Source organism: Hemitrygon akajei, chromosome 8 (genome assembly GCF_048418815.1).
Source record: "Hemitrygon akajei chromosome 8, sHemAka1.3, whole genome shotgun sequence".
NCBI classification, from domain to species: domain Eukaryota; kingdom Metazoa; phylum Chordata; class Chondrichthyes; order Myliobatiformes; family Dasyatidae; genus Hemitrygon; species Hemitrygon akajei.
This window is the reverse complement of record NC_133131.1, coordinates 49,999,463-50,027,341: the sequence shown is the minus strand read 5'-3', so window position 1 is coordinate 50,027,341 and position 27,879 is coordinate 49,999,463. Positions and strand designations below refer to the sequence as shown.

The 27,879-nt window shown below is 44.0% G+C and overlaps 1 protein-coding gene across 1 annotated transcript; it reads right to left on the bottom strand.

Annotated features, from left to right (window-relative positions):
- Window positions 1–18,031: 18,031 nt before the first annotated feature.
- prmt6 (protein arginine methyltransferase 6) lies at window positions 18,032–19,920 on the bottom strand. Its single transcript, XM_073053824.1, has one exon. It carries the CDS (start codon window positions 19,768–19,770, stop codon window positions 18,316–18,318), a length of 1,455 nt encoding a protein of 484 aa, XP_072909925.1. The 5' UTR covers window positions 19,771–19,920; the 3' UTR covers window positions 18,032–18,315.
- Window positions 19,921–27,879: the final 7,959 nt, after the last annotated feature.

Sequence of the window (27,879 nt, the reverse complement as noted above, 5' to 3'; positions counted from 1 at the left end):
TCCCACAGTTACCCTGAGTACACCCTCCCATCCCATCACTTGCAAGGATGTTATTCCCTTCTCTCAGCTCTCCTGTCTCCACTACATCAGTTCTCATTACAAGACTTTCCATCCCAGGACATCCAAGATATCCTCATTATTTCAAAAAATGAGGGCTGCCAACACAGCCCTCACTCACATCTCCTTCATTGCCACATGCAATATATTATGCACTAACACCCCCAATATAACAGATTGGGTTGTCCTTGCACTCATCTCTCACCACATAGCCCTCCATGTCCATCATATCAACGTCCACTGTCTCCAACAGAATCCCATCATGAGGCACAACTTCCCCTTCTGTCCACTCCCCGCTTTCCACAGGGATAGTTCTCTCAGCCACTGCTTGATCTTTCTCATTAATCTCTCTCCAGGCACTTCTCCCTGTAACCATATGAAGTGTTACACCTCATCCTAAACTTTCATACTCACCATCATCTGGAGCCCTAAAAAATCCTTTTGGGTGAGGCAGCACTTCACATATGAATCCATCAGTGGGAAACTGCTTCAGGAGCACCTTTGCTCCATTGCTGTTGCAGCCTGTGGCCTGCCATTTTAATTCCACTTCCCAATGACATGAGATGGTTGTCCTCTATTGCCAGGTTCAGACTGGACACAGATTAGAGAAACAACAATTCATACTCTGTTTTGGTAGATTCCAACCTCTACATTGATCTCTTTAACTTCTGGAAACCTTTCTCCTCTGTTTGCCTCCCTCCCATTTGGTTTTCTGTTGTCCTCTGGCCCCTTCTCTTTCCCCTCCTGCTTCCTTCCTCTGGTTCCCCATTTTCTTCTTTTTATTGCATGGTCTATTTCAGAATCTTTCTTCTTCAGCACTTTCCCTCACAATTCTCACCTTATTCTCGTTTCTCGCTCTCACCTGGATTCACCTGTCAGCTCCTGCTCTTACCCACTTCCACCCATTTATTCTGGCTTCTATCCTCTTCCTTTCCAGTCCTAATGACTGAAACATCAATTGTTTGTTTCCCTCCATAGCTGCTGCCTGACCTGCTGAATTCCTTTAGCATTTGTGTATGTTGCCAAAGCAAAATGCAAGATCTGAGAGTACTTTATCCAGAATTACGTATTATGCATAATCTGACTGTAATAGCCAATAAACGTACACTCTGTGTGGCCCCCAAATTCTAAGAACTCTCTACAGGGGCACAACTGAGAGCATCCTGACTGGCTGCATCACTGCCCGGTGTGGGAATTGTACTTCCCTTGATTGCAGGACTCTGCAGAGAGTGGTGCAGACAACCCAGCACATCTGTAAATGTGAACTTCCCTATTCAGGACATTTATATGTAGTATATATGGATTTTAGCAAGGCATTTGATAAGGTACCTCATGCAAGGCTTATTGAGAAAGTAAGGAGGTATGGAATCCAAGGGGACATTGCTTTGTGGATCCAGAACTAGCTTGCTCACAGAAGGCAAAGAGTGGTTGCAAATGGGTCATATTCTGCATGGGGGTTGGTGACCAGTGATGTGCCTCAGAGATCTGTTCTGAGACCCCTACCCTTCGTGATTTTTATAAATGATTTGGATGAGGAAGTGGAGGGATGAGTTAGTAAGTTTGCTGATGACACAAAGGTTGGGGGTGTTGTGGATAATGTGGAGGGCTGTCAGAGGTTACAGCAGGACATTGATAAGATGCAAAACTGGGCTGAGAAGTGGCAGATGGAGTTCAACCCAGATAAGTGTGAGGTGGTTCATTTTGATAGGTCAAATATGATGGCAGAATATAGTATTAATGGTAAGACTCTTGGCAGTGTGGAGCATCAGAGGGATCTTGGGGTCCAAGTCCATAGGACGCTCAAAGCAGCTGCACAGGTTGACCCTGGTTAATAAGGCATATGGTGCATTGGCCTTCATCCATTGTGAGATTGAGTTTAAGAGCTGAGAGGTAATGTTGCAGCTATAGAGGACCCTGGTCAGACCCCACTTGGAATACTGTGCTCAGTTCTGGTCACCTCACTACAGGAAGGATGTGGAAACCATAGAAAGGGTGCAGAAGAGATTTACAAGGATGTTGCCTGGATTGAGGAGCATACCTTATGAGAATAGGCTGAGTGAACTGGGCCTTTTCTCCTGGAGTGACGAAGGATGAGCGGTGACCTGATGGAGGTGTATAAGATGATGAGAGACATTGATTGTGTGGATAGTCAGAGGCTTTTTCCCAGAGCTGAAATGGCTAGCAAGAGAGGGCACAGTTTTAAGGTGCTTGGAAGTAGATACAGAGGAGATGTCAGGGGTAAGTTTTTTACGCAGAGAGTGGTGAGTGAGTGGAATGGGCTGCCTGTGAGGGTGGTGGAGGCAGAAACGATAGGGTCTTTTTTAGAGACTCCTGGATAGGTACATGGAGCTCAGAAAAATAGAGGGCTACGGGTAACCCTAGGTAAATTCTAAGGTAAGGACATGTTCAGCACAGCTTTGTGGGCCGAAGGGTTTGTATTGTGCTGTAGGCTTTCTATGTTCCTATTTACAAAGGTGGGTGTGTAAAAAGGCCTGAAATATCATTGGGAACCTGCGTCACCCCAACCACAAACTGTTCTAGCTGCTACCATCCAGGAAATGGTACTGCAGCATAAAAGCCAGGACCAACAGGCTCTGGGATAGCTTCTTCCATCAGGTCATCAGACTGATTAATTCATGGTAATACAGTTGTATTTCTGCTATATTGTCTGTCTTGTACATACTATTCATTACAAATTGCTATAAATTGTACATTGCACATTTAGACAGAGATGCAATGTAAAGATTTTTACTCCTTGTGCATGTGAAGAATCTAAGAAATAAAGTCAATTCAATTTACTTTATTAGGTACATCTGTGCATCTGCTCATTAATGCAAATATCTAATTAGCCAATCATGTGGCAGCAACTCAATGTATAAATCCTGCAGACATGGTGAAAAGGTTCAATGTTGTTCAGACCAAACATCAGAATGGGGAAGAAATGTGATCTAAGTGACATTGTCTATGGAATGATTGTTGTTATCAGACGTGGTGGTTTGAGTATCTTAGAAACTGCTGATTTCCTGGGATTTCACACACAACAGTCTCTAATGTTTACAGAGAATGATATGAAAAACAAAAAAAAAATCCAATGAACAGCAGTTCTGCGGTTGAAAATACCTTGTTAATGAGAAAAATCAGTTCAGCCAGACTTGTTCAAGCTTCCAGGAAGGTGACAGTAATTCAAATAACCACGCATTTCAGAAGAGCATCTCCAAACACATGTTGAATCTCAAGGTGGATGGGCTACAGCAACAGACGACCACAAACATACACACAGTGGCCACTTTATTAGGTATCTCCTATATCTAATAAAGAGGTCACTGAGTATATATTAGAGTTCATCCTCCACATGCACTCTAACATCCATCCCTTTCCCACATCCCTGTGTTGCATTCCTCTAGCTCCTATCCAATCTATATTTAAAATATAACCTGGGCCAGGACTATACTCAGAGCTACTCTTAATTTGCTGCCATCACTTTGAAGGACAGACCAATGATGCTGCAAAGGAATCCCCTTTATGAGGCATGAATTCTGACACTCACTATGTGCACTTAGCACGGTGATTTTACAGCACCAACTATAAAACCAGAATTCGATTCCCACTGAATTAACGTTCACATTTTCACATTCATAAATCAGACTCTGTAAGAAGTTTATTTGTTCTCCCTATGAACAAGTGTGTTTCCTCTAAGAGCTCCAGTTTCCTCCCACATTCTAAAAACATACAGTTAGTGAGTTGTGTCTATGCTATGTGGGTGCTAGAAGCATGCTAATGCTTGCAGGCTGCCCAGCGCAATACCCACTGATTTGATTTGTCATAAACAACATTCTGGAATGTTTTGATGTACTGTGTGTGTGGATCCTAAGGTTGTCATAGCTGGGGGTGGTAGTGCGGATAAGCTCCCACTACCTATAAGGTGCTCCAAATGGTGTGTGTCTCTAACATCCCCTGATAACCAAGTCCAACTCTTGGCCTTCATGTGTGGCTTAGCTACTAGGCCCAGCGGAGCTGTTTCTACTGACAACAGAAGGGGCAAAGGCACCTCAAAACCAGTTGCTTCGGGCAGGTGGGTCTCATCAGCCCGTCTAGGAGAAAGAAAACTCTGATTTGAAAGGTCCGCTGTGCCTTGCAGCTATACCCACCCATGGGAAAGTTTCGGGAGTAAACCCCGAGGAAGAGATCCAGAGCCGGGGTCCCTAAGGCAGTTTGATGTTGTTTACAACTTCACTCTGGCAACCTCAGCAACAGCACTGGTGCCAAATTGTATCGGCACTTGCCCTTCCCATGGACTACATCAGTGATGTGGAGAGGGGGAGCCCACTGCATGGGCAACAGCCGGTTCTTCAAATCTTCCCACCCAGGATTGTGACCTGGAGAGGACACAGTCCAGCAGAGGCACAAACCCATGATACCCTGGGATTGGCGGCTGCCTACTACTGTATATGCGACAAATAAAGCTAATGTTTAATCTAATCTTTAATAACATGTGATTATTGGACTGGACTTCATATTGGTGCCCTTCAGTCTTGTGGATGAATAGTGGGTGGACGATCTGTTAAGTTTTTGTGTTTAAAAGGGGGGAGTTGGGGTTTGGTGCTACTGTTGCTGTACTTTTCTGCAAGTGAGGGGTCAGGGATTGATATTGTGGTTGGTTTTTGCTGCAGGCGAGGGGGGATTTTGCGGACTGCACGTTTTGTTTCTTTTCTTTTTCATGCCGGTTGGGGTGGGGGAGTTGATGTCTTTCATCAACACCCATGGTTATCTGGAGCAGACAAATATCAGAGTTGTATTGTACATGCATACTTCGTCAATAAAATGAACACTTGAACCTTTAATGCTTTCATCCTGAATTAGACAGTTCTTTATTGCCAATTTTCCCTTGTCCGATTGTTTACACTCCACTCTTTGCAGAAATACAGGTCCACAAATTTACAGCCGAGTACCACCACAGTTTCTACACAAGCTCCACTTTAAACTGGAACTAATGTTTTCCATGCACACTTTTTCATGAGCACACTTCCTCATATATACTCCGCTTTGTGCACTCGCACTTTCACTCAAATATTCCTCCTCACAAAACCTCAGGTCTTGGGAGTAACACTATTCATGATGATGTTTTAACACTTGACATAGAGGACCTTCAGCCACAAATTCACAAACTCATCTCCCTTGTCTGAGAGAGAAGGACGCGCTAAGGGAGCTCTGAGATGCCATAATCATGAGCATCTTCAAGACAGGAGACAAATCTGATTGTGAAGACCACAGAGGGATATCCCTGCTGCCTATCAAAAGGAAAGTCATCTGTTCCTCAACTGCTTCTTCCCAGTAGCTAAAGAGTTGCTAGTTCATACATCCAAGCTATCCCCTTAACCAGCACATCTACAACCAGATCTAATTTTAGTACAAGATGGCGTCAACCAAGCTTGAGTCATTGCTTCAACCCTTTATCTTTCACACCCTATTGCTGTACGCCACCTACAACGATCTTTCTGCTGGAGTGGAGTTAATCTGCATGAAAAACAGGAAATGGTTCAACACAAGTTGCTCCAACTTCAGTCACTGAGATGCTATACACAGACAACACCATGTATAAATGAGTGATAGACTCTGATGAAAATGTGGGGAGAATATAAAATGAAATTGATATAGAATGTATGCAAATTGCTGAATGAATGTTGACAGACTCAACCGGTTTAAGAGCCCGTTTCTGTGCCGTATCTCTCTAAAACTCTAAATATTTGTCCACAAGGCATTACAAACATATACTACACCACTTTCCTTATCAGTGGAACTACTACACAATGAAGCATTGCTGATGAATTTTACTAACACCTCTGGTGCTTCAACATAACACTTGACTGCATGAAAGTTTAAAGAACAAGACCTCCATTTTAATATAATTTACAAAAACTCCACTTCCCTTGTTTATTGTTAATCGCCTTCACATTTTCTTATTACTTATGATCATGGCTTCTAACACTTAGACCCAGATACTGTATTCCCTCACTTCAACTCTCTCTCTCTCCCTTGGAAACCTGTCAGATAAATAATCTAGGCAGGTAATGTACAAACTCCATTTCCAAAAAAGTTGGGATATTTTCCAAAATACAATAAAAACCAAAATCTGTGATATGTTAATTCACGTGAACCTTTATTTAAATGACAAAAGTACAAAGAAAAGATTTTCAATAGTTTTACTGACCAACTTAATTGTATTTTGTAAATATACACAAATTTAGAATTTGATGGCTGCAACACACTCAACAAAAGCTGGGACAGAGTTAAAATAAGATTGAAAAGTGCACAGAATATTCAAGTAACACCGGTTTGGAAGACTCCACATTAAGCAGGCTAATTGGTAGCAGGTGAGGTATCATGACTGGGTATAAAAGTAGCGTCCATCAAAGGCTCAGTCTTTGCAAGCAAGGATGGGTCGTGGCTCACCCCTTTGTGCCAAAATTCTTGAGAGAATTGTTAGTCAGTTCAAAATGAACATTTCCCAACGCAAGATTGCAGAGAATTTAGGTCTTTCAACATCTACAGTACATAATATTGTGAAAAGATTCAGAGAATTCAGAGACATCTCAGTGCGTAAAGGGCAAAGTGGGAAACCACTGTTGAATGCGCGTGATCTTCGCGCCCTCAGGTGGCACTGCCTAAGAAACTGCCATGTTACTGTGACAATTATAGCCACCTGGGCTTGGGAGTACTTCGGAAAACCATTGTCACTTAACACAGTCCATCGCTGCATCCAGAAATGCAACTTGAAACTGTATTACGCAAGGAGGAAGCCATACATCAACTCTATGCAGAAACACCGGTGAGTTCTCTGGGCCCGAGCTGATCTCAGATGGACCGAAAGACTGTGGAACCATGTGCTGTGGTCAGATGAGTCCACATTTCAGCTAGTTTTCAGAAAAAATGGGCGTCGAGTTCTCCGTGCCAAAGATGAAGACGACCATCCTGATTGTTATCAGTGAAAGGTGCAAAACCCAGCATCTGTGATGGTATGGGGGTGCATCAGTGCCCACGGCATGGGTGAGTTGCATGTATGTGAAGGTACCATTGACTCTGAGGCGTATATTAGGATTTTAGAGAGACATATGTTGCCATCAAGGTGACGTCTCTTCCCGGGACGTCCATGCTTATTTCAGCAGGACAATGACAGACCACATTCTGCACGGGCTACAACAGCGTGGCTTTGTAGACACAGAGTGTGTGTGCTTGACTGGCCTGCTGCCAGTCCAGATCTATCTCCTATTGAAAACGTATGGCGCATCATGAACAGGAGAATCAGACAACGGAGACCACGGACTGTTGAGCAGCTGAAGTCTTATATCAAGCAAGAATGAACAAAATTTCCAATTGCAAATCTACTACAATTAGTATCCTCAGTTCCAAAACAATTAAAAAGTGTTATTAAAAGGAAAGGTGATGTAACACAATGGTAAACATGCCTCTGTCCCAACTTTTGTTGAGTGTGTTGCAGCCATCAAATTCTAAATTTGTGTATATTTACAAAATACAATTAAGTTGGTCAGTAAAACTATTGAAAATCTTTTCTTTGTACTTTTGTCAGTTAAATAAAGGTTCATGTGAATTAACATATCAGATTCTTGTTTTTATTGCATTTTGGAAAATATCCCAACTTTTCTGGAAATGGTGTTTGTACTATGGTAAGCAAGGCACTGAAAGGATAAGTATCCTGGATTGTTCTTTCAACTATCAATTGACAGCAATGTCTCCACAATGACTATTAGATCAAACAACACACATAAAATGCTGGTGGAACACAGCAGGCCAGGCAGCATCTATAGAAGTACTGTCGACGTTTCGGGCTGAGACCCTTCGTCAGGACTAACCGAAAGGAAAGACAGTAAGAGATTTGAAAGTAGTGGGGGGAGGGGGAAATGCGAAATGATAGGAGAAGACCGGAGGGGGTGGGATGAAGCTAAGAGCTGGAAAGGTGAAAGTGATACAGAGCTGGAGAAGGGAAAGGATCATGGGACGGGAGGCCTCGGGAGAAAGAAAGGGAGGGGGAAGCACCAGAGGGAGATGGAGAACAGGCAAACAACTAAATATGTCAGGGATGGGGTAAGAAGGGGAGGAGGGGCATTAACGGAAGTTAGAGAAGTCAATGTTCATGCCATCAGTTTGGAGGCTACCCAGTCGGTATATAAGGTGTTGTTCCTGTAACCTGAGTGTGAATTCATTTTGACAGTAGAGGAGGCCATGGATAGACATATCAGAATGGGAATGGGACGTGGAATTAAAATGTGTGGCCACTGGGAGATCCTGCTTTTTCTGGCGGACTGAGCGTAGGTGTTCAGCGAAATGGTCTCCCAGTCTGTGTCGAGTCTCACCAATATATAAAAGGCCACACCGGGAGCACCGGACGCAGTATACCACAGCAGCCGACTCACAGGTGAAGTGTCGCCTCACCTGGAAGGACTGTCTGGGGCCCTGAATGGTGGTGAGGGAGGAAGTGTAAGGGCAGGTGTAGCACTTGTTCCGTTTACAAGGATAAGTGCCAGGAGGGAGATTGGTGGAAAGGGGTTGGGGGGGGACGAGTGGACAAGGGAGTCGCATAGGGAGCGATCCCTGCGAAAAGCAGAAAGAGGAGGGGAGGGAAAGATGTGCTTGGTAGTGGGATCCCGTTGGAGGTGGCAGAAGTTACAGAGTATTATACTATTAGATCAAACCTAGTTTAATGTGTAAACAATTCATTTATTTTATTGTAAATGCTTAACACTCAAATTATTTCAACTCGTTTTCTACTTTTCCTGATGTGTTCTTACTTATAGCCTAGTGCCTTTGCAAACTGTCAATTCTAATCCACTCTGCCTACTCAGCTATTGTTCAATGCTACAGCTTTTCATTTTTCTTGTATTATTTTTAAACGTATTTGTTCCAGAATACTCCCACCTCTTTTGTTAGTTTAAATCCCTAGCTTTTGTCATTTATTTAATTATTTTATTTACAGTTCCGGTGTGGAACAGGCCCTTTCAGTCCATCAGCCTACCTATTTAACCCTAGCCTAATCACAGGACAATTTACAATCACCAAGTAAGCTACTAACCGGTACATCTTTGGAATGTGGGTGAACCCAGAGGAAACTTACATGCTCACAGGAAGGACATACAAATTTCTTGCAGAGGACACTGGATTTGAACTCTGAACTCCAATGCCAGTGCTGTAATAGTGTTGTGCTAACTACTACACCACCATGGCGCCCCATCAATTTACCAAGACATCAGTTCCAATAGATCATTTCCATTCAGACCTGGCGCACTTGCCCCACAAAGTGACACTCCTGCCTCTGTGTGCATACATCTACTGATGCTTCTGGACACATCATCAGTGATGTTCCTGGAATCATCGGGTGTTTCAGGTCTTTCAACATCATACACCCTTCTCCAGGTGACCCAGCCGGGGCTGATCAGACCCCAGCTTGTGTCCAGATGGCTAGCTACACATGTCTCCATGGCTCCCCTCTCTTGAGCCACAGCCACCTTGAGGCCCTCTCTGCCGCATCGGTGGTACTGTGGATGGCTGTCCTCTTCCTCTCTCCCTCGATGTCCAAATTGCTGAAGGCTCTGGCTAAGGAACAGGCTGCGAATCCCCTACAACCAACTTACACTGGGAGACACCTCGCTCTCCAACCAGCCTGCTGGCAGTTGCTGACAATATTACTTTATATCCAGAACCCCTGCTTAAACAGTTCCTCAGGATTGAAGATAACCGTCTTCCACTTTAGTTCAGATGCTGAGATGACTGATGAAGCCAATGTACGAATCAGAATCAGGTTTATCATCACTGGCATGTGACATGAAGTTTATTAACTTAGCAGCAGCAGTTCAATGCAATACATAATCTAGCAGAATACAAAATAATAATAATAAAATAAAACATGATAATAAATAACAAGTAAATTGATTATGTATATTGAATAGATTATTAAAAATGTGCAAAAACAAAAATACTGTATATTAAAAAAGTGAGGTAGTGTCCAAAGCTTTAAAGTCCATTCAGGAATCGGATGGCAGATGGGAAGAAGCTGTTCCTGAATTGCTGAGTGTGTGCCTTCAGGCTTCTGTATCTTCTACCTGATGGTAACAGTGAGAAAAGGGCATGCCCGGGGTTTTGAAGGTCTTTAATAATGGACACTGCCTTTCTGAGACACCACTCCCTAAAGATGTCCTGGGTACTTTGTAGGCTAGTGCCAAGATGGAGCTGACTAGATTTACAATCTTCTGCAGCTTCTTTCGGTCCTGTGCAGTAGCCCCTCATACCAGACAGTGATGCAGCTTGTCAGAATGCTCTCCATGGTGTAACTATAGAAGTTTTTGAGTGTATTTGTTGATATGCCAAATCGCTTCAAACTCCTAATAAAGTACAGCCGCTGTCTTGCCTTCTTTATGACTACATCAATATGTTGGGACCAGGCTAGATCCTCAGAGATCTTGACACCCAGGAACTTAAAGCTGCTCACTCTCTCCACGTCTGATCCCTCTATGAGGATTGGTATGCGTTCCTTTGTCTTACCCTTCCTGAGGTCTACAATCAGCTCTTTCGTCTTACTGACGTTGAGTGCCAGGTTGTTGCTGTGGCACTATTCCACTAGCTGGCATATCTCACTCTTGTACACCCTCTCATCACCACCTGAGATTCTACTAACAATGGTTGTATCGTCAGCAGATTCATAGATGGTATTTGAGCTGTGCCTAGCCACACAGTCATGTGTATACAGACAGCAGAGGAGTGGGCTAAGCGCACACCCCTGAGGTGCGCCAGTGTTGATTGTCAGCGAACAGGATATGTTATAACCAATCTGCACAGACTGTGGTCTTCCAGTTAGGAAGTCGAGGATCCAATTACAGAGTGAGGTACAGAGGCCCAGGTTCTGCAACTTCTCAATCAGGATTGTGGAAATTATGGTATTAAATGCTGAGCTATAGGTGATGAACAGCATCCTGATGTAGGTTGTCTAAAGCTGTGTGAAGAGCCATGGAGACTGCATCTGCCGTTGACCTATTGTGGCGGTAGGCAAATTGCAATGGGTCCAGGTCCTTGCTGAGGCAAGAGTTCAGTCTAGTCATTACCATCCTCTCAAAGCATTTCATCACTGTCGATTTGAGTGCTGCAGGGCGATTGTCATTAAGGCAGCCCACATTATTCTTCTTTGGCACTGGTATAATTGTTGCCTTTTTGAAGCAAGTGGGAACTTCTGCCTGTAGCAGTGAGAGGTAGAAAACGTCCTTGAATGGCACAGGTTTTCAGAGCCTTATCAGGTACTCCATCTTATACAACCATAGACTCTTACACAAATGGGACAGGGGGTAATCATACTCTTACAGAAATGGGACAAGGGGTGGTTGACAGGGTGGGCAAATAATTTAAAAACGATGCACAGCTTACAAAAAAACTTCTGGGTGCCTCCGATGACCTTGGGTTCTCAAAATTATTCCATGTGCTCCTCCTCCACTTTAACCTGTTATGGCTTGAGGTTCCCAGGAGCCAGTGTGGAAGCTTTGAGCACAACATTGAATCTCTTTCAGTCCACTCTGCAATCTCCTCACAGGAGGTTCACAAGAACGATTGGGTTAATATACAGGCAGCTGTGGAGGCAAAGTCATTGAGTATATTTAAAGCATAGGTTGATAGGTTCTTGATTAGTCAGGGTGTTAAAGGTTACAGAGAGAAGGCAGAAGAATGGGGTTGAGAGGGCCGAATACTGCTCCTAAGTCTTATGGTCTTATGACGGTGCTTGTGTTATGTGTTTTTTGAGTTAGTGTCAGCCAAATTATGCGGTCTTCTTAGTGGAAGTAGCCACAGCCTTGAAGCTGAAATTGCTGGATTGCCATGAATGAATTCTATTGTCCTTCCAGTGATTTGGAAGGATTTGGTGAACACTGTATTGTTAGTATATAAAAATACAAACATGAGGAAATCTGCAGATGCTGGAAATTCAAGCAATACGCACAAAATGCTGGTGGAATGCAGCAGACCAGGCAGCATCTATAGGAAGAAGTACAGTCGATGTTTCGGGCCGAGATCCTTCGTCAGTACTGATGAAAGGCCTTGGCCCAAAACGTCGACTGTACTTCTTCCTATAGATGCTACCTGCCTGCTGCGTTCCACCAGCATTTATGTGTGTTGCTTGTTAGTATTTTCCAGTGCTTTGAAAAATGACTCAAATCTAGGTCTGATACACAAATCGCAGAGCAGGGATCACTGTTACCTTTCAGGCAATGGCTTTTATGGTAGGTCTGAGGTCTTGGTACAATGGAGGTGATGGTGAATTTCTTCATTGATCTCTGCCTTCATTGAGTTGGGTACCAAAATATGAGAAGTTAAAATGTATCTTCAAATTAGTTTGCATCTAATTTGTGCATGGTCTGGTGAGAATCCAGATGTTCAAAGTTACATCTCAAGCAAAAGCTGGCTAACAGCCCCCAGGGACCATTGCTGGAGTTGTTTCTGATCTACATCCATGACATTGACACAGCAACTTCATGAAAATCGGGTAAGAGGGTAAGCAAGTGAAGTGACTGGAGTGTGTTATGTAGGCGGCTGCATATGACACACAGATTAATTGGCCACTATAAATTGGTTGTAATCTTCTTACTCTAAATAGGTGAATGGTAGAATCTGGGAGAATGGACTCTCAAGTCATAAAGACGGCTTTTGCACACTGGTTAAACTCCCAATTTAGTGCAGTCTTTTCATCAATTTTATTGTTATATTGAAAGATTGGTAGCTTGGGTTGGCTGCTTATTTGTAAGGTTGTTTGTTGTGCCAGGAGGATAGAAACATAGAAACAGGAAACCTGACGAAGGGTCTTGGCCCTAAACGTCGACTGTACTTCTTTCTATAGGTGCTGCCTGGCCTGCTGCGTTCCACTAGCATTGTGTGTGTGTTGCTTGAATTTCCAGCATCTGCAGATTTCCTCGTGTTTGCAATGTACCTAAAAGTCTCTTAAAATGCACTATCATATCCGCCTCCACCACCATTGTCGACAGCCCATTCCACACACTCACCACTGAGTAAAAAACTTATCCCTGACATCTCCTCTGTACCTACTCCCCAGCACCTTAAACCTGTGTCCTCTTGTGGCAACCATTTCAGCTCTGCGAAAAAGCCTTGGACTATCCACATGATCAATGCCTCTCTTTATCTTATACACCTCTATCAGGTCACCTCTCATCCTCCGTTGCTCCAAGGAGAAAAGGCCGAGTTCACTCAACCTATTCTCATAAGGCATGCTCCCCAATCCAGGCAACATCCTTGTAAATCTCCTCTGCACCCTTTCTATGGTTTCCACATCCTTCCTGTAGTGAGGCGACCAGAATTGAGTACAGTACTCCAAGTGGGGTCTGACCAGGGTCCTATATAGTTGCAACATTAAGTCTGGGCTCCTAAATTCAATTCCACGATTGATGAAGGCCAATACACCGTACACCTTCTTAACCAGAGTCAACCTGCACAGCTGCTTTGAGCTTCCTATGGACTCGGACCCCAAGATCCCTCTGATCCTCCACACTGCCAAGAGTCTTACCATTAATACTATATTCTACCATCATATTTGACCTACCAAAATGTACCACTTCACACTTATCTGGGTTGAACTCCATCTGCCACTTCTCAGCCCAGTTTTGCATCTTATCAATGTCCTGCTGTAACCTCTGACAGCCCTCCACACGATCCACAACACCTCCAACCTTTGTGTCATCAGCAAATTTACTAACTCATCCCTCCACTTCCTCATCCAGGTCATTTATAATAATCATGATGAGTAAGGGTCCCAGAACAGATCCCTGAGGCACCCCACTGGTGACCAACCTCCATGCAGAATATGGCCCATCTACAACCACTCTTTGCCTTCTGTCAGCAAGCCAGTTCTGGATCCACAAAGCAATGTCCCCTTCGATCCAATGCCTCTTTACTTTCTCAATAAGCCTTGCATGGGGTACCTTAACAAATGTTTTGCTGAAATCCATATACACTATATCTACTGTTCTTCCTTCATCAATGTGTTTAGTCACATCCTCAAAAAATTCAATCAGGCTTGTAAGGCATGACCTGCCCTTTATAAAGCCATGCTGACCACTCCTAATCATATTATACTTCTCCAAATGTTCATAAATCCTGCCTCTCAGGATCTTCTCCATCAACTTATGAATCACTGAGGTAAGACTCACTGGTCTATAATTTCCTGGGCTATCTCTACTCCCTTTCTTGAATAAAGTAACATTTGCAACCTTCCAATCCTCTGGAACCTCTCCTGTCCCCACTGATGATGCAAAGATCATTGCCAGAGGCTCAGCAATCTCCTGCCTTGACTCCCACAGTAGCTTGGGGTGCATCTCATCCGGTCCCAGCGACTTATCCAACTTGATGCTTTCTGAAAGCTCCAGCATGTCCTCTTTCTTAGTATCTACATGCTCAAGCTTTTCAGTCTGCTGCAAGTCATCACTACAATCACCAAGATCCTTTTCCATAGTGAATACTGAAATATTCATTAAGTATCTCTGCTATTTCCTCCAGTTCCATACACACTTTCCCACTGTCACACTTGATAGGTCCTATTCTTTTGCATCCTATCCTCTTGTTCTTCACATACTTGTAGAATGCCTTGGGGTTTTCCCTAATCCTGCCCGATAAGGCCTTCTCATGGTGCCTTCTGGCTCTCCTAATTTCCTTCTTAAGCTCCTTCCTATTAAGCCTTATAATCTTCTAGATCTCTATCATTACCTAGCTCTGAACCTTTTGTAAGCTTTTCTTTGCTTAACTAGACTTATTACAGCCTTTGTACACCATGGTTCCTGTACCCTACCATAATTTCCCTGTCTCATTGGAACGTACCTATACAGAACTCCACACAAATAACCCCTGAATATTTGCCACATTTCTTCTGTACTTTTCCCTGAGAACATCTGCTTCCAATTTCCTGCCTGATAGCCTCATAATTTCCCTTACTCCAATTAAACACTTCTCTAACTTGTCTGTACCTATCTCTCTCCAATGCTATTGTAAAGGAGACCGAATTATGATCACTATCTCCAAAATGCTCTCCCACTGAGAGATCTGACACCTGAACAGGTTCATTTCCCAATACCAAATCAAGTACAGCCTCTCCTCTTGTAGGCTTATCTACATATTGTGTCAAGAAACCTTCCTAAACACACCTAACAAACTCCACCCCATCTAAACCCCTTGCTTTAGGGAGATGCCAGTCAATATTTGGGAAATTAAAATCTCCCATCACAATAACTATGTTATTATTACACCTTTCCAGGATCTGTTTCCCTATCTGTGCCTCAATATCCCTGTTACTATTGGGCGGCTATAAAAAACACCAAGTTACTGACCCCTTCCTGTTCCTAACCTCCACCCACAAAGACTCCATAGGCAACCCCTCCATGGCATCCACCTTTTCTGCTGCTGTGTCACTATCTCTGATCAACAGTGCCATGCCCCCACCTCTTTTGCCTCCCTCCCTGTCCTTTCTGAAACATCTAAAACCTGGCACTTGAAGTAACCATTCCTGTACCTGAGCCATCCAAGTCTGTAACAGCCACCACATCATATCTCCAAGTACTGATCCACGCTCTAAGCTTATCCGCTTTGTTCACAACACTCCTTGTGTTAAAATAGACACATCTCAAACCTTCAGCCTGAGCGCAATTTTTTTCAGGATAGGTGGCAAACGTTTTGTCACTAGTCAAGCTGACATCATCAGTGCACAACTGAGTGTTGTTTCTGCCCAGTGCTTGTATTTAAATTGTTCTAATTGTTCCAAATGCTTGCTGTCGCATTGGCCACTAGAATGCACTGACGATGATTACGGGTATTATTTTATTATGGATTTATTGAGTATGCCCACAAGAAAATGAATCTCAGGGTTGCACACTGTGATATATATGTACTTTGATAATAAATTTACCTTGAATTTTGAAACTGCATGCACAATTTCTACCTCAGCCTAAGAATGCTGTCATGGAGCCACTGCCACTAAAGGTATCTACTAAGTTTAATAACTATTAAATGGGTAAGTGCAACAGCAAATTTTTTTAGTTAAGCTCCCAAGAATATAACATTAATCAACACTTTTTCTTCAAAGAGGAAACAATGGATGGGTCATTGAAAGTTCCTGTTAGTCTGTGAATACTGCAATACCTCTTCTACCCAATATAGTAGCCACTCAGTGTATGTTCATGGGCTTTTGCTGTAACCCATCCATTTCAAGGTTTGATTTGTCATAGAGTTAGACAATTTAAGACCTAACCAAGTGCAATACCAAACTTTGGCAATGGAAAATAGCCCTTCACTAACAGATCTGTTTTAAACATCACCGTAACAGAATCCAAATGAACATGGGACAGAAACGTATCTGTACCACGACTGACTGCTGACACCTTGATTTGTTACCCCTTCATTACACAAGGCAATTTTGTTTATATATGAGTATACAAATGGGCAGTGCAGAGACGGCTGGCGGAAGGCAGTATGAAGATGGCAGGTCACAGCAGGAAGGAAATAGGCAAAAAGATTCTGATAAGGATGTGAGAACGGGAACCATTAGAGAAAAAGGGGGAGAACGACAATTAGAACCAGATGGGGCAGGTGGGATGTTGGTGGATGGTGGGGAAAGGGGACAAAAATGGGTGAAGGAGAGCACTTGGGGGGGAGGAGGGAAGCGACAAACATGAGCGGACAGGAAGATTACGTGGGGGAGGGGAACGGGTGAGATTTACTTTAAATTGGAAGACTTTGTTTTCAAAGTATACAATGTTGCCTCTCCAATTTGTGTTAGGCTTCATTCTGGCTGTAAAGATGGCCAAAAATTGACAGGTCAGTATAGGAATGCGAAGGGGAGCTGATAAGGTCTGTAACTGGGAGCTCAGGATTGACACTGCAGACTAAGCGAAGGTGTTCTTCAAAATGGTTACTACATCTGCATTTGGTCAGGAGGCTACAATGGGAGCACCAAATGCAGTAGACACGGTTGAAAGAGATGCATTTGAACCTGTGCCTCACCTGGTAGTACTAAGATCCCCAGATGGTGGTGAGGGAGGAGATGGAATGACAAGAGTTGCACTTCCTGTGATTACAAGGGTTAGTGCTGGGGAAGTGAGGGATGGATATGGAAGTTTGAGTGGACAAGGGTATCATTATGGTGTGGTCCTCATGGAAGGCCAAGAAGAATGGTGAGGAGAAGTAGTGGCGGCAGGCGGGATCAGGATTCTTTCTTGCTGCTCCCCTTCTTTCTATGCTGGCAATTTTACCACCTACTTTTAGTCCTCATCCAAGGTTTTGGCCCAACAATTATCTTCCTTCCACAGATGCTGCTGAATCCACTGAGTTCTTCCAAACTGTGTGTTGCTCCAGATTCCAGCATCTACATCTGGAGCCTCCTGAGTCTCCAAGACTGATAATAATTTGAATTAAACCGGTGGAAAGTAAATACACAAATCAGTCAACATCGGACAGCCATTAAAAAATGTGGGTTAATGTTATATGTAGAAATCTTCTGAACTCAACTGAATCTTTACATCTTCACTGTACTGACTTTCCGGTTTTCATTTTCCCAAGGATAATGAGGCGAGCACCATCTGACATTTAAAATATTATTGTCCAGGAACAAAGTTCCTGACGCCCTTTCAGCTTCTAAGAATGTAATGAAAGTACTATGTATGATCTTATCAAGAACCACTTCATACACAAATACAACCTCTGAGGAAATATGAAATAAAACACAATTCTAGGATGTCATGCTGCAGAGAAAAAAATACTAGTGTTATTTCAGGTCTGTAACCTATTCATGGATTCCCACAGATGCTGCCTGATTTTTGGATTAAATTTCCAATGTGATGCTCAAACATAGAAACTACAGCAAGAATTCATGCTGATATAAAAATGAACTAACGAAACACAAGTTATTAAATTATTAAAAATACAGACAGTATGCATGGAAAACAATTTAATCAGAAACACATTTTCATTCCCTGCCATCAATCCCCACCTAATTTCAAAATTAGTTTGTTTTTGTACATTGTTTTCAATTCCACAGGCCAGATACTTGGAAAAATCTATTTTCTCCTGACTCACTGCTTCTCCTGTTAGCTCTCCTTGTGGTTTTTCTACACTGAGACAATTAATTTTTCAAAGCACTTGGGAAGGTATTTAGAAACCAAAGCATGGAAAGATGCCCAGTCACTTGAAGAGTCCACATACACATTCTCAAATGTATCATTCAAAAGGAGGGAAATCCTCCCCCATTTTGAATATTTTTGTTCTTTTCCCTCCATCTCCAATCTCATAAGTCAAAGATATGCGGAGATATCTTGGATTATCTTCTGCTGGAGCTAAAGTTATCTTCCCTTTTAACACAGTGTCCTGGAATACTTCAACAGGTTCATCTAGATAAAGAATGGATTGTTTCCAATGTGTTTCCTCTGCAAAGGGAGAAGTTGACAAGACAACTGGCTCCAACTCATTGACATTAACATCAACTGTCTTGTGGTCAGCTGCATTGACATTCAGTGAATGGGGGTTATCAGTTTTGGTTGTAAACACATTTTGGCTGCTGGCATTAGCACTGTCTGCAGGGGAATTAGTACTAGATGCCTGACACTCATTGTTTGCAAAGGTATCAGTATGATTATCTGCATGTGGACCTGGTACACTTTGACTCCCAGCATCAGGAGCACTATGGTCACCAGCACAGGTGGTGTCTGCACGGAGGCCACCGCCAACTTCCCTTGCTGGGGGAGAAGTGGGGAAAATAACGTTAAACCAGAAGGCAAAGGCGTGCATGGTGGCAATACCGAAGGAGGTGATGGTGAAGGAGCCGCCTATTTCGCTGAGTTCTTGCTGGGTGACAGTGTACAGGTCGATGGCAGCAAACATGCAGGGCCGGCCCAGGACGTCCTCGCCGTGCAGGGCACTCACCGCTATCTCGTCGTTCATGAGGCAACGGCGGGCGAAGGTGGCCATACAGGCCATGTCGACGCCGTGGAGCTCCTTGACGCCGGCCCAGAAGGACAGGCGCTCCTGCAGGGCCGAGTCGGTCACCGGGGCCACGTAGAGCTCGGCGCGGCAGGGGAAGAGTAGGCCGCCGGGTTTAAGCCAGCGGTCCCGGGCGTGCAGCACACTGCGGAGCATCGACTCGTACATCAGGCCGTAGCCCATCCACTCGCTGACGATGGCGTCCACGCGCTCGGGCAGCGCCGCCTCCTCCACGCGCCCCTGCAGCACGAGCACGCGCCCGCCCAGTCCGTTGGCCGCCACCACCTCGAGCGCCCGCTCCGCCATCACCGCGCACGCCTCGCTGGCGTAGACGCGCGCCGCGCCGGCCTGGGCGCAGAACGCGCTGAGGATGCCTGTGCCCGCGCCCACGTCCAGCACGGCCAGGCCGCGCAGCAGCCCGGCGCCTTGGAGCGCCCGGCGGTACGAGCCGGTCCGCACCGTGTCCGCGATCATCTCCTCGTGAATGGACGCGTCCGAGTAAGAGTTGAAGTAAATGCCGTCCTGCCATTTCCGGGCCTCGCGGTCCGCCCCCGGCCTCTCCGGAGCCTCGCGGTCCGCCTCCGGCCTCTCCGGAGCCTCGCGGTCTGTCCCCGGCCTCTCGGGACCCGCCGCCCTTTTCTCCCGGGCGTCCAGCCGCGGCCTCTTATCGGGCGGTCGATCACGGCCCGGCTCCATTATTGAATGGTGGCTCGGCTCGCAGACTGCATCCTGTTGGGTGACTGGGGTCGACGTGCCACAGCCTCAGCAGTCGGCAGCGATAAAGTCCCGGTTTGCCCCACCCACCGCAGGGATCGGAAGCGCCTCTCAGCTGGTGCCGGGACAGCGCTGTCCTGCAGGCGGGAGCTGAGGAAGTGCGGACCGCTGTCTACGGAGGCTCAGGCCCCGTCACTCGGCAGTTCAGCACTGTCTGACATCTCCCAACAGCTCTCTAACACATTGCTACAGAACTCAATACAGATCTACAGCTCTCCCCCCAACAAAGCTTCACATCCTCCTCTAGCACTGCCAGACTGAACGGTAACACAGTACCTCCTAACAAATAAATGGATTGACCACTCCAGATGGAGTTTTGAGTATAAGATCATATTTGACTATTCTACAGGGCTTTGACAATGTGACTAGCAGAGTAGATTGAGATGAGTGTTTTGGATTTTCAGAATGCTTTTGTTAAGGTCCCAGGTGTAGAGCAGATGGAGGTATCAGAAACTGGAAATCTGGAGCATCCCACACAAAGTTCCTAGAAGAACCTAACAGGTCAGGCAGCATTAATGGAGGGAAATAGACTGAGATCCTTTATCAGGACTTGAACTGGAGTTCAAGTATATTGAGATATATATTGTATATCTGATGTATATTGAGATTTGGCTATTGGATAGACAGCAAAGAAGAAAGGGATATTTCTCAAGCTGGAAAACTAGGGTACTCCCAGCCCCTGACTTACAAGGGCACCATTTCCTGTAATACACACAAAATGCTGGAGGAACTCAGCAGGCCAGGCAGCATCTGTGGAAAAGAGTAAACAGTTGACATTTTAGTCCGAGACCCTTCATCAAGAGTGGAAAAAAGGCCTCTACTGCTGCGATGAGGCCACACTCAGGATCCAGGAGCAACACCTTATACTCTATCTGGGCTAGTCTCCAACCTGATGGCATGAACATCGATTTCTCGAACTTCTGGTAAATGCCCCCCCCCCCCCACTTCTCCTTCACCATTCCCCAATCTCATTTCCCTCCCTCACCTTCTTACCTCTCTCTGGTGCTTCTCCCCCTTCCCTTTCTTCCATAGCCTTCTGTCCTTCCCTCCTCCAGCCCTTTTCTCTTTCACCAATCAACTTCTCAGCTCTTTACTTCACCCCTCCCTGTCTCCCAGGTTCACCGTTCACCTACAACCTTGTGCTTCTTCCTCTCCTCTGCCCCCACCTTCTTACTCTGACTTCTCGTCTCTTTTCATTACTGATGAAGGGTCTCGGCCTGAAACATCGACTATTTACTCTTATCCATAGATGCTGCCTGGCCTTCTGAGATCCTCTAGAATTTTGTTTGTGTAACTTTGATTGTCATCATCTGCAGATTTTCTCTTGTTCACCATATTCTTTTCTCAGTTTCCCCATCTCTGCAGTATCTGTTCCCACAATGAGGCCATTCACTCCAGAATGCCACAGGTGTTCTCATTGTCTCAGAAGGCAGGGTTTTCTCAGACCACCTTTGGTTTGGAGAAAGTGGGAGAAAACAGAAGTTGTTGAGAGTAAGTACAAGCATATTGATGGAAGGGAATTGGTGGGGTCTGTTTTCCAGAAACAAATGGAGAGCATGGGGCCTTCCTGATGGTCAAAAGTAATACTTGTTTCCATTTCAGAATCAGAATCAGGTTTATTATCTCTGCTATGTGTTATGAAATGTGTTAACTTAGCAGCAGCAGTACAATGCAATACATGATAATATAGAAAGAAAAAATAAATCAGTTACAGTAAGTATGTATATTTAATAGATTAAAAAGTGCAAAAACAAATAATATATTGTATATTAAAAAAAAGTTGAGGTAGTGTTCATGGGGTCAATGTCCATTCAGGAATCTGATGGCAGAGAGGTAGAAGCTGTTTCTGAGTTGCTGAATGTGTGCCTTCAGGGTTCTGTACCTCCTTCCTGATGGTGACAATGGGACGAAGGCATGTCCTGAGTGATGGGGATCCTTAATGGATGCTGACTTTCTGAGGCACCACTCCTGGAAGATGTCTTAGATACTACAGAGGTCTGTACCCAAGATAGAGCTGACTAATTTTACAACTTTCTGTAGCTTTTAGTCCTGTGCAGTAGTCCCCCCACACCCCCTTCCCCATACCAGACAGCAATGCAGCCTGTCAGAATGCTCTCCACAGTACATCTATAGAAGTTTTCAAGTATTTTAGGTGACAAACCAAATCTCTTCAAACTTCTAATGAAATACAGCAGCTGTGTTGCTTTCTTTATAGCTGCATCAAAATGTTGGGACCAGGTTAGATCCTCAGAGATCTTGACACTCAGGAACTTGAAATTGCTCACTCTCTCCCCTTCTGATCTCTCTATGAGGATTGGTTCGTGTTCCCTCGTCTTACCCTTCCTGAAGCCCACAATCAGCTCTTTGGTCTTACTGACATTGAATGCAAGGTTGTTGCTGTGACACCACTCAACTAGCTGGTATACCTTGCTCCTGTATGCCCTGTCCAACAATGGTTGTATCATCAGCAAATTTATAGATGGCATTTGAGCTATATCTAGCTACATAGTCATAGGTATAGAGGGAGCAGAGTGCTAAACACACACCCCTGAGGTCCATCCCTCTGCAATATCAATCCAGTTTCTTCACACATTTTACTAAGCTTTTTAATTCCATTCAGACTTTCTACTAAGTCTGCTGACTGAGGGTGGTAGTGTTCAATCTGTAAGGTTTTACGTATTGCTTTTATTACCTTCCCAGTAAAATGGATACCATTGTCGCTAGGCAGTTTTCAAGGGATCTTGAACCTCGGATGTACTGTAACTGCATTGTTCTATCTCCAAGGAAATGATTCAACCCATCTTGAAAAACATCAATAAACATATTTATAAACTTCACACAGAAGTAATTCTATGAAATGCATCTGTAAATACATGAATGGTCCATCAGACCTTTCCACCTTCATTAGTTTCCCTGGAGTTTGTCAAAAAAACATACCATACACTGTTCATAAACTTGATTTACAGCTTCCAATAAACCGGTGGCATAGTATGTTTGAATTATGTGGTCGATTAACCCCTCTTGCCCGTTTGTGTGAACTTGTGAGCACATTGCTGACACCATCAGAGACATTATTCAGGCCATGTCCTTGGATAGTGAGAGAAGGTTGGAGGGCAGCCTTCTTGGTGGCCTGTTCCGCAGCATCGTTGCCATGAGAAAATCATCGGTTTGTCCTGTTCATTTAATGATAGCAACCTGCTTAGGCTGTTACCTTGAAGAGATAGCGGGAGTCAGGATACATATTGACAGACTGATCCCTGGGCAAGACACACGCTCTAGTAAGAGCAAAAAGAGGATGGAGGGAGAGCAGCAGCTTCAGGAACACTGATAGGATTGGTGATAGTGTATCCTGCACGGGGTTTACCTGAATCATCACACATTGCAGAACCATCCACAGGGAAAATCTAATTAGCATTAGTAATAGTCAGTTGAGTCAAATCAACATGGGGCTTACTCACTTACCTCGTGACTGTTTCACACCAGTGTGCATCTCCATCGTTTTTGGTAGGTAAAAGGGTGGCCGAGTTTAGAATCATGCACCGGAGAATCTGAATGTTAGGATTTGCCAGTATTTCAATCTGTCTTGCTGGGGTGGGGTGTTGGGTAGTGCATTGAATTAGCAATGTTTCAACTGCTTGGGGTACGTAGGCAACTGTAAAATGCTTTAGGGTTATAGACTGGGCTGTTGTACAACATAACAGGTGGCTGCCACCACAGGCAATTGGATCTATCGCTAAAATAAGCGATAGGCCTTTTCTTGTTGCCATGATCCTGCATCAGGACAGCCTGCGCAAACGGCTCCCTAGGGTGTATGAAGAGGTGGAATTCTTGTAGCCCCATTGCAGGGGTAGACAACCTTGATGTGTTTGAAGCATCTTCAGCCTAGGGGTCCAGACCAGTGGGTCTGGTTTGGCAGGGAGGTGTCCTGGAGTGGCTTGACAATGACCATATAATCTAAAATCTATTGTCTGGAATATCCAGTCATACCCAAAAAGTGCTTCATTTCACAGTGTATTTTGGGCCGTGGTGGCTTGGTTAGAGCCTCTGTCTGGGTTTTCACATGATATCCAGTGTCCTGGGACAAGATAGGTCCTAGGTATTGCATGACTAACTGAACTCATTGCAGTTTCTGCTTGGAGACCTTATGCCCCTTTTAAGTAGCTCACAGAGGAGATACGTGGCTCAACTGTGAGACATCTTCTGCCACACCTATGACAGAATCTCTGAGTCACACAGTGGCCTCATGAGTTCCCTCAGAACTCACAGAAGCAAATTATCTTTGATCCTGAGTGAATGCCTAAGAACAAGTGATAAACACAAGTTCAGTCACCAAATCATTTTTTATTTGTGACAAAAAGATCTTCCTCAAAAAGAGAATGATCATAAATCCAAGAAGCATTGACAAAACTCTGTTTATTTACGTGAAAGATGTCACAGGTAAACATTAGTATCTCTATCCAGGAATGAATTAAAGAGTGTCTAATGGCTTTCTTCAATCAAAATGATCCTTTGAGCTGACAGTTTCAAAATCTAATCATCACAATCCTACTTATAGGATTTTGCCATGCAAACATGTTCCGTCTCCATTTACATCATCAAGAGGCACCGCAGCAGTGTAGCAGTTAGTGCCAACACTATTACAGCCCAGAGCATTCTGGAGTTTGGAGTTCTATTCAAGCGTTAAGTTTATACATTCTCCCCATGAACCATGTGGGTTTCTTCTGGGTGCTCCGGTTTCCTCCCACAGAACAAAGGCATACAGATTAGTAGGTAAATTGGACATTGTAAATTATCATGTGGTTAGGCTAGTGTTAAACAGATGGGTTGCTGGGTGGTGTGGTTCACTGGGCTAGAAGGACCTGTCCCACACTATATCTCTTAACTAACTAAATAAACACTAACAAACAAACAAAATAAAGAATGATAACTGTACATTAAACCAGATTGCCACCCTTTGAAATGTTTTTAAGAAATTCTTATACATAACTATTTCTCCTTACACATTTTTCTTCTTCCTTCAATTACAAGTAGTCCGCAGTTAATGCCACTGTATTTTAATATTATATTTAATGTTACCATCTTATTAGTTTATTTCACTAATGTAAGCTTGTGGAGTGGTCTAAGTTGGATACGCTAATGAGAAGAGGTAGCACAGAAATTGAAATGTGCCAGCTTTAGGAGGGGGGCACATATTTTCGTAATGTGTGGTGCTTCTGTAACTGCACGTGTCATTAGATGGCTGTTGCAGGGGTGTGCGGTGTGTAGTGGGGTAGAGAAGGAGAGGACATCAGGACCCTACCTCAAATAATCTTCTGTATTATGTAGGGTTCTCAGATCATTAACTGTAATGTTAACTGTTAACTGCATATAGAAAATGGCTTCTCTGTGGCGTTATACTGAAATGGCTTCTTTGTGGGTATCTGATGAGGTAATACTCTGTTTAGTTGGAACGTTTGGGTTATAATTATTGATAACGGAGGAACTAACCAGTGGAAGTAATGTTGTTCTATCTGTATGTGTGGGAACCTGGAGTGCACGGACTTTTCAGGAGGAGAACCGAAGAGGAAGGACGCGCTGGATGCGCTCTGGTTGACCACCGAGGTTGGTCCCAGGCAGCGGGTCGAGGAGGTTGGAGAAGATTGAGTGGGGACGGAAGGCTTCGATAATTGAGCTCCAACGGTTGTGCACGAACTGATTGAACTTTGATAAGTTTTGGCACCCTTTTCTTTCTTTTTATATTGTATTGGTATTAATTACCTAGTTCTAGTAAGATTTATAAAGTGTAATCTGTAAAACGTACATTGTGTGCTGTTTGATATTGTATGTGCGAGTTTGTTCCAGTGTGCATTACACAGCGTCTGCGCAAACAGGAGGCATGATTTGGGTGGGTGGATGGATTTTCCCCTAGACAAACACACACCAATATCCCCAAGCATTACAATTACATGAGATTATGGAGGTAGTATGCACATTCACAAGTCACCACCCTGCATGTTCTGCCTTGTGCAGCTCCTTGCTCTGGTCTTGGAGTCAAAGCAAAACGTTCAAAATAGACCTGGGCTGTTGAGTAGTGATACTGGAATGCACTTCTACGCTCAACAGCTAGTGGAAATCTGGAACACTAATCTCACCCCCCACCCCCATAATAAAGAGCTGAGTCAATTGAAATTCATCACTGTGACAGACTTTCTTGAGCAATGATAGGGTAAGGGTTAGAAGGTCCAGGCAGTTACACTTAGAATTATCTACAATCTAATCAGACCTGAGAGGTTGAGTGTGGAGATACCCCATCTCTTCCCCTTCTCTCATTTGCCCGTGTTGCAGGTGGTCAGATTGAAAGCAGCATCACAGTGGTTAAGCTAGTAGAAATGTATGACTAACCGTATTACAAAATGGAGAACAGTATCACATTTGTGTTACAAAATGGAGATGTGAACAGGTATTGTGAGACTTGTCCACATTCCATTTTGTGGTGTCATAGAGTGAGCTGATGTCCTTTATCGGCACGGTAGCAATTTGAGCTGGATACACAGGACACTGAGTACAAGGGCCGTCGGGCTGGCTCAGAGGCAGTGAACAGGGGACATAATGGAATGACCCAAACCTTGTCTGCCATCTCTCTGTAGAATGGTTAAATTGATCCCTTATACCTCCTCAGACACCTGGTCACATAAACATGCAAGGTATGGAATTAATTGTTCATACCTGGAAATCAACTAGCAAAGCAGAATAATAAATAGAGGCTTTCTTTGTTTTATAGGAACTTGAATGGAACACACAGTGTTTCTCTCTGCTCGGGATACATTGATATACTGTAATAATAAAAACTCATGTAATAAATTTTTGGACCTAGAAATAGACCCAGGTCCATATGATTCTTCAATCACGTTTCCCCAAACACCTGCTTTGAGCCTTGTCTACTGGAAGTTTCAGCCTTTGATTCAATAGCCATTAATGTAACAGAAGTAGGGCCTCACGGAAATTTCTGATGCATGTCCCCAGCCGGGAAAACTGCTGAATTTATACATTGCTGCTGTTAACGTAAGATTCTGGAAGTGCAACAGACTGCCTTTTAATTTCAAAGAGCTGGTTGTCATGTCATTTTTAGTTGGAATAGGCCAAAGATGTGTAGAGCAATGTCCCATGTGTTTGTCTTAGTGTGCATTTGAAATATTCCACCTCCTTCCTGACAACAAATGCAGTAATTACACCTAAGCAGATAAGGTAAGTTTTGGCTGAGAAATAATTAATGCATTTAACTAGGCTGCAACTGTGGATATACAGCATAAAAGAACCACAGGAAGATCTAATCTTCTCATTCATACAGCCCCATGTTTATTCTTTACTGCATAATTTATAAAAATCATTTTACAATCGGCCCTAAAATTATGTTGTACAAATTCTAGCATGGTGCACTAGAATTAGGTAGTGCAGGTATCACTCAGAAGTGCATCAATCCAGATTATGAGATCAAGTCTTTGGTATGAGCTTTGTCCAGCTTCAATATAAAATACCTGAGCTGATCCAACATAAAGCCAATCTGACAGAAATGCTTATAGTTTTCCCAGGCTTGATCCAACCAGTTCAATAAAAAAGTACCATCCCAAGCATGCAACTCACATGCTGGAGAAAGAAGGAATTCATTCCAGACTGCTTGAGCCCAAATGTAATATATAAAATTGGGTCCTATTTGGTATTAGGTCAGGTAACCTGGCTCTGAGCACAGCCTCTGTTTCGGTGATGAAAACAGCACCAGCAGCAGGCTGCATAGCTTTACAGTGCCAGTGATCAATGAATAGAGTTGGATTCTTGCTGCAAATAGGAGTTTGTACATTCTCCCTGTGATCATGTGGGTTTCCACTGGGTGCTCCGGCTTCCTCCCACATTCCAAAAATATACGGTTAGTGATTTGTGGGCACGGTATGTTGGTGTCAGAAGTGTGTTGCCATTTGCGGCTGTCCCCAGCCGATTGCAAAAAGCCATGACACAAATGACGCATTGACGTATGTTTTGTTTCGATGTATGTGTGAC